This window comes from Rhinolophus sinicus, linkage group LG11 (genome assembly GCF_036562045.2).
Source record: "Rhinolophus sinicus isolate RSC01 linkage group LG11, ASM3656204v1, whole genome shotgun sequence".
In the NCBI taxonomy this organism is placed as follows: domain Eukaryota; kingdom Metazoa; phylum Chordata; class Mammalia; order Chiroptera; family Rhinolophidae; genus Rhinolophus; species Rhinolophus sinicus.
In genome coordinates this window covers 13,302,920-13,314,256 of record NC_133760.1, presented here as the reverse complement: position 1 = coordinate 13,314,256, position 11,337 = coordinate 13,302,920, and the positions used below count along the sequence as shown (strand labels likewise).

Sequence of the window (11,337 nt, the reverse complement as noted above, 5' to 3'; positions counted from 1 at the left end):
TTAATCGGGGAACAGTGTGTTTTCCCAGGACCTATCAGCTCCAAGTCAAGTTGTTGTTTTCTATCTAGTTGTGGAGGGCGCAGCTCACTGGCCCATGTGGGAATTGAACGGGGGACGTTGGTGTTGTGAGCATTGCGCTCTAACCAACTGAGCCAACTGGCCGGCCCCATTCCTATTCTTCTGATAGAATGATCTGAGAGCTATGCTTCCTATGGTTTTCAAGGCTAATTGTTTAGTGAAGATAGATATTCAAGAATTTTATGTACCTAAGGATGAGTTATCTATACTTTTCTCAAATATTTGTGAACACTTCTTTATTTCAACCACATCAAATAATATTCATGACTTCTATCTATGGCCACAATGAAGATACATCAGGATTATAATGAACTGTCATGTTTTATTCCTCAAAGAGAAATTGATAAAACTATTGGAAATTCAAAATATTCCTGTCTTACGTTAATGCAAAGAAAGATGCCCTGAACACCTACTTCATGGTGACTTACATCAATGTTCCAAGTCAACCACAAACAGCATCTTCATTTAAAGTTTCTTCATACATTGTGTCTTACATTGTCCTCAATTTTCCATGGAAAAACAGATATGAGTGAATCCCACCTGATACCCAAGGGCTCTCAGATCTGAGGCAGCTAGACTCAAACCCATGACTCATATACACAGTAGAAACACAGGCACAGCATGAAGTGATTTGACAGTTGAATCACATTAATATTTTCTTTTCAAAAAATCTCAAATATGAAGATACATTGTAAGTAATTATACCTGTTCCTTGATACTTTGAAGTATACTAACAAGTGAGTTATCTAAATTTTTAAACTTTGGATTATTCTCTGTAAGTAAGTATTCCACTTTAGAGTAATATCTAAGAAGTGTTATTGACTTACTACTTTTGACTGTGAATTCTGATATTTCAGATTTTGTTTTCTACTTAATACTTTCCCACATTTTTTAATATCTTTAAAGTCACTTTCCAGCATGAACTCTGGGAGGTTTCTCTGAAGTGTATATTTTGAACAAAGGGCTTTCATTATTTATTGCAAACGTAGAATTTCTCTCCAGTATGCATTCTCACATTGAGTAAGGCCGTAGGTCCAGCTAAAGGGTTTACCACATTCTTTACAGTTTTAAACTTTCTGTCCAATATGAATTTTAATATGTCGATGAAGATGTGTATGTTGAATAAAGGCTTTGTCACATTCTCTACATTTATAAGGTTTCTCTCCAGTATGAATTCTCTCATGTTGAGTAAGTTTTGAGCACTGGTTAAAAGCTTTGCCACATTCCTTACATTTGTAAGGCTTCTCTCCAGTATGGATTCCCTGATGTCGAGTAAGGATTGAGCTCTGGTTAAAGGCTTTGCCACATTCTCTACATTTGTAAGGCTTCTCTCCAGTATGGATTCTCTGATGTCGAATAACATTTGAGCTCTGCTTAAAGGCTTTGCCACATTCTGTACATTTATAAGGCTTCTCTGTGGTATGCATTCTCTGATGGTTAGTAAGATATGAATGCCAGTTAAAGGTTTTACCACATTCTTTACATTTATAAGATTCCTCTTCATTACAGATTCTCTCTTTTAGATTGTATACTAGACTGAAAACTCTCACACACTGATTACATTGGCAAGGTTCCTCCCCGCTATGAATATTCTGATGTTCAGTAAGATTTAAAGATTGATTCAAAGATTTGCCACCTTCACAACATTTATCTGTCTTCTCTACAATATGAATACTCTGATGTGTAAGAAGATTTGAGCTTTGAACAAACAGTTTCCCATATTTATAATGGTTCTCTGGAAGCTGAATCCTCTGATGTTTATGAGGATTTGATCCTTGGTTAAATTTTTTCCAAGATTCATTGAATTGATAACTTCTTTCTTCATTGTGTGTACTCTAGTAATCATGGAAGATAGAATGGCCTTTAGTGAGGGCTCTTATTACACACATAAAGTTGTTCCCCGTGAACTATTCTGTGATACCTACTGAACCATAATGGTCGCATAGAGACCCTCCCAGGTTTATGAAAATTACAGATTTTGGAATGAGGAGGAATTATTTCTCAGTGGAACAATAATGAAGCCTTGGTTATGGGCTTCTCAAACTTATTACATTTAGAATTTATATCTTCATTTTTAAATCTCTATTAGAAATGTTTGCCTAAATGTTTAATTGAATTCTATATTTTAAATAATTTAAATCGTTATTCTCACCATGGACTAAGTCACATCCCAATTTGCCCAAATTTCCTTTCTAACACTATCTTTAAAAAATTGTTTTTCATCTTTATGTTCAGAAACATTATTCTGAAAACATAACTGACTTAAAGTGGGAGTTTTCCAAAGATGTTTTATACCCTTGATCTCTTTTGGCAACACTGATTTTTATCATGGGGAATTTCCCATCATAACAGTCTATCTGCCCTTCACACTCCCCTTCACATTCCTAGTCTTTCACTAAGTGTAAATTCTCAAGGTCACACCTTCTATATCTTACCAGTAGCATTTGGTGAAATGAATCTTCTATGCCTGGCTTTGGCAACAAGCCCAGGGTGTCATGAGGAGACATATCTGAAAGATACCAAATAAATTATCACCGTTACTAAACTCAGGTAAATATACTTTAAATTCTAATGTACAAAATTAATATTGATAAGAAGACTTCAGCAAGATGGCAGAAGAGGAAGCACCAAAACTTCACTTATCCATGGAGATGTGAACTTATCAACAATTACTAACCCAACTGTCTTTTTTAGTATTCTAGATACCAGTTAAGAGATCACAGCACCCCCAGGAAAGCATAAAATGAGGAAGAATCACATCAAATAAGGAAGAAAAGTGGCTTACATCTTCCTCACAATAGCTGCTCACCCTACCCAGCATACATAAAATGACTGTGAGAAAACTCCCAACTCCCAGTTTCTTCTCAGGAGGGAAATGGATGAGGGTACTGTGCATCCAATGATCTGGCTTTTTCAACTGCCTGAGGGACTTCTTTAGGTTTTGCATGACACAGAGTGCTAAGGGAATGGCAGTACACTGTGAATACATTGTGGTGACTACTATGAAAAAAGGTTAGTAATTGTTCAAACATCAGAGACTAAATACTAAAGGCAGATATCAAGGACAGGAAGATATCATGAGTTCTGAAGAAGAAACAGAAAACATTTTAAGGGAAATCACAGAGAGAGAGACAGAGACAGAGACACAGACACAGACACAGAGAGAGAGAATACACGCTCCTGGGACAGATTTGACAGGCTTTAGAATTTCTAGCACAGTTAATTGTTATTTATGTTGTCTTGTGCAAAGTAAGCTTATAAAGCCTATGACCAGGAGCTGTAAAATTCCCAAATCTAAACAAAAGATTGCTAGGCATATTCACTTGAAATTAATAAAAAATAAATTGGGTGGTTTGTTTGCTCAATGGTTAGAGCACAGTGCTCATATCACCAAGGTCACTGGTTCAATTCCCACATGGGCCAGTGAGCTGTGCCCTCCAGAACTAGATTGAAAACAATGACTTGACATGCTGCTGATGGGTCCTGAGAAAAACACACTGTTCCCCAATATTCCCCAATAAAAATAATTAATTAATTATTAAAAAGATAACTAGGCATATAAAGAAACAAAAACATGGTCCAATCAGAGGAACAAAATAAATCTCCAGAAATTGGCCCTAAATTAATGGAGATCTATTAATTACCTGACCAACAATTCAAAAATAACCATCTTAAAGGTGCTCAATTGGGAAACAGAGAAAATAGATAAACAACTAAATAATATCAGGAAAATCATATGTGACCAAAATGAAAATACAAGGAGACAGAAAATACAAAAAAAGAACCACATAAATTAGGGGCTGAAAAATAAAATACCTGAATTTAAAAATACACTACAGGGGCCGGCCCGGTGGCTCAGGCAGTTAGAGCTCCATGCTCCTAACTCCGAAGGCTGCCGGTTCGATTCTCACATGGGCCAGTGGGCTCTCAACCACAAGGTTGCCAGTTCAATCCCTCGAGTCCCGCAAGGGATGGAGGGCTCCTCCCCCTGCAACTAAGATTGAACACGGCACCTTGAGCTGAGCTGCTGCTGAGCTGCTGCTGAGCTGCTGGTTGGCTCAGTTGGTTGGAATGCGTCCTCTCAACCACAAGGTTGCCGGTTGCACTCCCACAAGGGATGATGGGCTGTGCCCCCTGCAGCTAGAAAACGGCAACTGGACCTGGAGCTGAGCTGCGCCCTCCACAACTAAGATTGAAAGGACAACAACTTGACTTGGAAAAAAAGGCCTGGAAGTACACAGTTTCCCAATAAAGTCCTGTTCCCCTTCCCCAATAAAATCTTAAAACAAACAAACAAACAAACAAACAAAAAACACTACAAATGTCAACAACAGACTTTATCAAGCAGAAGAAAGCATCAGACAACTTGAACACAGTTCACTTTCACTTATCAATTTAGGGAAGCAAGAATAATGTGGAAAAGTGAAGACAACATAAGGGACTCATGGTACACCAACAAGTAGACCAATAAACACATTAAGTGGACCCCATAAGGAGAGGAGAGTGAAAAGAAGCAGAAAGCTTATATAAAAAATTAATGGCTTAAAATTCCCACAATTGATGAAGAAACACATACTAATTCAAGCATTTTCCTTAATTCTAAGTAGGATGAATATAAAAGTATCAACAGACACATTATAAGGAAACTATAATGATAACAAACAAAAAGTGAATCTAGAAAGCAGAAAAAAAAAAGCGACATGTCATGTTAAAAACAGCTCCTCTAAGATTATCAGTGTGTTTCTCAGAAGAAACCTTGTACAAAGAAGAGCATGGAATAAAATACTGAAAGTGCTGAAAGAACAAAAACTATCAACCAAGAATACTTTATCTGGCAAAAATGCCCTTCAATAGGGAGTAATAAAGACTTTCCCAGATGAAAAACCCTAAGTTGTTTCTCACTGTTAGACCTGGCCTAGGATAAGTGATAAAGAAAGTCCTTCTAGTGTAAATAAAGGTATTCTAAACAACACAAAGCCATGTGAAAATATAAAGTTCTCTGGTAAATGTATATGTATATATACATACACACTTGTGTGTGTGTGTGAGTGCGTGTGTATGTGTAGCCACAGGATGTGGAGTACATCACAGAGAAGATAGTCAATGGTATTGTAACAGCTATATATGATGTCGCAGGGGTAGTAGATTGGGGGATTATCACTTTGTGAGGGGTGTAAATGTCTAACTATTGTGTTGTTTTGTACACTTGAAACTATTATAATAAATAAAGAGGGGAGGAAAACAAAGTTTAAAAAGCAAACAAACAGGGCCGGCCTGGTGGCTCAGGCAGTTAGAGCTCCATGCTCCTAACTCCGAAGGCTGCCGGTTCAATTCCCACATGGGCCAGTGGGGTCTCAACCACAAGGCTGATGGTTCAACTCCTCGAGTCCCGCAAGAGGTAGTGGGCTCCGCCCCCTGCAACTAAGATTGAACAAGGCACCTTGAGCTGAGCTGCCACTGAGCTCCCAGATGGCTCAGTTGGTTGGAGTGTGTCCTCTCAACCACAAGGTTGCCGGTTCGATTCCTTGACTCCTGCAAGGGATGGTGGGCTGTGCCCCCTACAACTAGCAACGGCAACTGGACCTGGAGCTGAGCTGCGCCCTCCACAACTAAGACTGAAAGGACAACAACTTGACTTGGAAAAAAGGCCTAGAAGTACACACTGTTCCCCAATAAAGTCCTGTTCCCCTTCCCCAGTAAAATCTAAAAAAAACAACAAAAAAAAGCAAGCAAACAAAACCATTGAGCATTAACCAAGAAAAAAACTAAACCAGTCATTAAACAAGGTAGGGGTAAAATTATACAAATATGCACATAATTTTAATGGCAATAGGCACATGGCTAGTTCGTATTTAAATTAAAACCCCCATGTCTTAAGTGGGTTGAGAACTGTCTGTCATTCACTTTCTTAATAATTAAGTAAACACCAAAAACGAAATTAACTAAGTTTGGAGAACCTACCATAAAAAAGGAAACACAGTATTATGGAATTACAAAACAAGAATAACAGAAAATTTATCCCCAAGAATTCTGAGTACTATGTAGATGTGCTATTAAAAAAGAACCCTTCTAGGGTGGCTAGTTAGCTCAGTTGGTTAGAGCGTGGTGCTGATAACACCAAGGTTGCCTGTTCGATCCCCGCATGGGCCACTGTGAGCTATACCCTCCTTTAAAAAGAAAAAAGAACTCTTCTGTAAAACTATAATTTCCAATGGTGACTGTGCTCCCACGAAGAGCAAGCATTTTGAATCACTAGCATATGTTGTACAGTGGGAAAATTTCACAAAAAAGGCACAAGAATCATTCATAAATAGCTCTAATAAAAATGTTTAATAAATATTTAAATAACACTAGAAAAGTGTATTATGTTATTAATATATTTCTGCTATTCTTACACAAAATGTGTAGGCTGTAATGCATCCTACAGAAAAAAACCCACTGATTTCTAAATAAAGGAACAAGAAAGTTGTAAACTATGAAGAGAATCACTGATCTAGAAAATTAACTTTTGAGATTAAAATATGCCACCATTAAGATACATGTTGAGGAAAGTAGATGAAAAACCTATTACTTTTACCTGAAGTAAACTTACATTTATGAACTCAACATGTTAATAAGTATGGGTGCCAACTAATTATCTAACTCATTTACAAAAGGTGTACATTTGAGCATGTTAACATCAAAATTTTTTAACCTAAAATCATAGATGAGGGGCAGCCGGTTAGCTCAGTTGTTTAGAGCACGGTGCTCATAACATCAAGGTTGCTGGTTTGATCCCTGCATGGGCCACTGTGAGCTGCGCCTTCCACAACTAGATAGAAACAACTACTTGACTTGGAGCTGATGGGTCCTGGAAAAACACTTAAAATAAATAAAATGTTTTTTTTTTTTTTAAATAAATAAAACCATAGATGAATTTTACATAAAACTAATCAGAAAGTAAAAACATGTAGGCCCAAAAAACTTCATATTAAGACAAAATTATAAACTGATACTTTAAGAAATAAGTTAACAATTGAGATTTTACATTAGGTTGGCCAATGTTCTAAGCTCCCCTACAGAATTAAGATTTCTATGATGTAAATAGATATATTAAATTATTTTGCCATTGAGGAATTGGAGCATGACATTCGAGTTGACATTCTAATGTTAGTTCAACCAAGGAAAAGGGAAATTTTGAAGTGAAATAGGTTAGATTTTCTAATATTAGGGAGATGCTTTGCATTGTGATAAAATTACTGAGTTTGAATTTAGTAGGGTTATGTTTGAAGGCTCCATAAGATTATAAATAATAAAGCTGAAAACATGTGACATTTGTCCCCAATGTTCCTGGGATTTCTGAACCAAATCCCAATTATTTCCACCACTTCCCTTACATACTGCTGACATTAGGCAAAAACAAAACTTTAAAAATGGCTTAACAGAATTCCTCAGCAACGTGCACAGCCGTTCCCAGGCCCATAAAGCAATGGAACAGTAGCCAGATCACGCGGCCCTCACAGTCCACGCGGAGGACTTTCGCTCTCACTGCAACTGTGATGGGAGATCCCTGGGGCAGAAGGAGAATCCTTAGAGGATGGAAGAGCAGGGTAAGTAAGTGTTGGAGAGGAGCTGTCCCTCTGAGAGAGTAACAGAACTAAACCAGAGCATCTCAAAAATCATTTTCATTGAAGCTGAACTTCCCAGTGCACAGTTTTAGGTCTGGCTTCCTACTTGACCTTTGGATCTCTCACCTTTGTCATCTACTTTACTCATTCCCACCTACCTGGGTGGATGGCTGTCTCCTTTATCTTCACTCCCCAGGCCTCCTGCTTTTGCTCCAATAAGGTGACCAGGTCTGGCTTAGCTACAGCGAGACCTGTTTATTAGAAAAGAGAAGTATTAGTTTTGCTGGAGATTCTCCCATTTCCAATCAAGTATTGTGCTTAGTAGAAAAGAGAACATTGTAGGTTCTAGAAAATCATTTCCCTCGAGACTGTTTTCTGACAGCCCCTTTAACACATAGGAGGGATTTTCAATGTTCAGATCTTGAGCTCCACTTCCAAGTACTGATGATACAAAAATAAGGGGTGGAAATTAGAGTTTAAGATGTAGTCAATACCATTTTACGCTTGAATTTCTAGAATTACCACTAACCTAGAGTGAAGGATGCATATTACCTCAAGAAAGAGTAAGGTTAAAGTCAAGATGAAACATTCTTAAGATTTTATTCTCTATACCAACAAACCCCTACTTATTTCCCTTCCGTAGAAATCTGAATGCCAGTCATGCAAAAAAGAATCTTTTAAGAGACATTTTTCAAAGGAAGGAAACAAAACCCTGAATGTGGTTTGGCCATTCTGGAAGGAAGTCATCCTCACCCAGGGAGACCAGGTTCCTGTAGTTCTCCAACATCACATCCATGTACAGTTTCTGCTGAGCGGGGCCCAGGCACTCCCACTCCTCCTGAGAGAATTCTATGAACACATCATGGAATGTAAACAGTCCCTGAGTTGAAAGACATTTAACATGTGGCCGTGGGCAGAGTTCATAATTTTACCTAAGATAGAAAGATACGAAAACTTGTTCTGACTTTGGTGAGTTTCCTGTTTTAATCCAGTGCGATAATTTTCAATACAGTAGTACACATATGTTCTAATGTATTCTCTGACATAAGAGGATTACATATGATCCACAAAACCACTATAAACACAATATATTTCTCAAAATTATAAAATAAAGGCATCGACATAGGCATACACATTTTTGAGTGCTATATTTATATATTATATAGTATAAGTTGTGTATATTTCTTAGAGGGAACGTTTTGGTGAGTTAGAAATGTACTTATGACATTCTAATGTGTAGAATTTCATAATAGTGAAGTGAAGAATTTGTTAAAATGCAGATTTTGATTCAGGAGTTCTAGGGTTGGATCTGAGTCTGCATTTCTAATAAGACATTAGCCCATAGGCCAAAGAATACATTTTTGTATAACAAAGAGGTCAAACTCCAAGGGAAAAATTTTGGATGACGTTGAACTTAAAGTTTTAAGGCAATTACAGATTCTAATGTAATGTGAAGAGTGGCAACATGAATCCAATTTGAACACTTACTGGTTCCTAGATGTCATTCTAACAGTTTTTCATAAATTAATGTAAAAAAACCAAAATCTAGGAGGCCAAACATACTATTCTTCCTCTTTTTTTTTTTTTTTGGTGAAGACACCTTTATTTATTATTGTTTCCTTACATGCATGGGATTTCCCTTCTCTGCCTATTTTATATATATTTCTGTTAATGGTGAAGTTTGGCATCAGAAGTAGAATAATTGGCCTTTGTGGGGAAGCTCTGGATTTGAAACAGCTGAATATTATAAATTAGTGATGCTGATTCTCGTAAAGTTAATTGAAATGTCTTGTAAGACAGGCAGATTTTTTTTTTTCTTTTTTTTATTATTAATTAGTTTCAGGTGCACAAGACAAAGCAAAACTTAGACATTTATCATTTATATCCCTCACACTGTGTGAACCCCCCTCCCCCCATCCACTATCCCTCTGTACGTTCCCAAAACCTCTCACCTTCCCCTTATCCCCACCCCCCTGCCCATCTAGCAACCCTCAGTTCTTCCTCTTTTATGATAATATTTTCTCAAACACCAAGTAAATGGTAGAGATTAGGTTTGAACCCAGGTTATCTGACCTACTGTTTTTCTAAAATGACACACAGGTCTATATACAGATATTACCCTAAAGCAGTGTTCATAGGTTTCAAAACTGCGAAGAGTGATGGAAATAAGTTTAAAAGATATCAACACAAACTTGATCTAATAACTTTTACATTTTATGCAAAGACCCATACATTAAAAAACTAATCATGTACACATTAAAATCGACAGAGTAGAAAATTGTTATAGTAGCTGAAATTAAGAAACATTTTCAATGGCATAAAACATAAATTTATTCATGGATGATGCTTCTTCTGACTTTTAATCACACTTTAAGACAAACACACACAATGATATAAAATAGCTATTGTTTCTGAGTCTTACACTTCATTAAAAAGTTTTGTTTCAATTATTATTTATGTTGTTATATTTTAGAATTTTAAGACACTTTATATGATTCTGGTTTTCTTTTTCTGAAAATACAAAGAAGTGAACAGAAGAGTATGTCTGTGACATGACTATGGAATAAAATGAAAATTTACGAGGCCCAACTGATTCAGAATCTCCACTTGCAAAAGTCAGTATCTCCAGTAGACAAAAGTGAGAGCCTTCATTTTGCAAAGCAAACTACAAGCAAAGAGAAACCAGGAAGGGAAATTTCCAAATCAAACGTGATGGTTTCTGCACATTTTTCAGTAAATCTGTCTAACATCCTTATGAATGAAAATATTAACATTTTAGTGCATAAATGTGGCAGACAGCACCTGAACCAAATTAACATCAGCTGTAAATGGGACAAATTGGTATCAGGTGCCTGGTGCACACAGGACAGTATTACTGCTGTGGCATTGTTGCCAAATAAAAGTAAATCAGAATATGAAATCAATTATGAGAAAACAGCAGTTTTATGTAGATTTCAAGCCACATATAGCTCCCATGTCTTGTAATCTTTAGTGTATTTGATTAGCAAGATTTTCATTAGCATTCTAGGGAGCAAGGCTCTATCATTTTCAGAACTTTGTGAGTAATTCCAGGCCATACATCCATCCTGTTGAATTTTCTTAATCTTGGTCTATCTACATAGAGCTGATGGAACATCCTGATGGGACCTGAACATGAAATGTTCTCCTTCTTCATTGATAGTCCAGGACCCGACCCCACCCACAATGGGAATCTTGGATATTTCGCCTTCCCCTCTTGAGCTGTCACAAAGGAACATTTTCAATAATAGTAGGTTATTCATTCAAGGTGAGAATTCTCCAGCCCATATAGGAAGCCTGGATGGCAAGAATGGAGACAGAAGGCTCGGATACAGAGGAGAATTATTCTAAACCTTGAGCATCATTTAAAAAATAAATAAAACATTGAAAAACTTTTAAAAGTAGGTGAAACCCCTTGTAAGACAGAAACATCAGAAGTAGAGAAATACATTTTGCAAAGTCTAATGCTTGGCATTTCAGGAGAAAAAGAGGACCCAGAACATGACACTTACCTGAAAACCTGCCATTTCTTCCTCTTCTTTCTCCTTCTCCGGTTTTTTTTCTCAGATTATGTGAAGAAATCACACTTGCATTTGGAGACTATACCTTTAAATTCACCCGCAGAGCCTCATGG

The 11,337-nt window shown here is 37.0% G+C and overlaps 1 protein-coding gene across 1 annotated transcript; it reads right to left on the bottom strand.

Moving 5' to 3' along the window:
- Window positions 1-608: 608 nt before the first annotated feature.
- LOC109457191 (zinc finger protein 595) lies at window positions 609-11,230 on the bottom strand. The gene is made up of 5 exons (XM_019749883.2): window positions 11,216-11,230; window positions 8,439-8,565; window positions 7,844-7,936; window positions 2,514-2,587; window positions 609-1,913 (listed from the first exon to the last, which is right to left on the bottom strand). The coding sequence occupies exons 1-5, from the start codon at window positions 11,228-11,230 to the stop codon at window positions 1,146-1,148; spliced, it is 1,077 nt and encodes a 358-aa protein (XP_019605442.2). The 3' UTR covers window positions 609-1,145.
- Window positions 11,231-11,337: the final 107 nt, after the last annotated feature.

Bases quoted from the DNA above. Each gene is read 5' to 3' on its own strand.
- LOC109457191 (XM_019749883.2), bottom strand. The intron at 7,937-8,438 runs GTGAGGATGACT...TCTAATAAACAG, and splicing joins CAGGAACCTGGTCTCCCTGG to GTCTCGCTGTAGCTAAGCCA. The intron at 1,914-2,513 runs GTAAGATATAGA...CATGATTACTAG, and splicing joins CATTTCACCAAATGCTACTG to AGTACACACAATGAAGAAAG.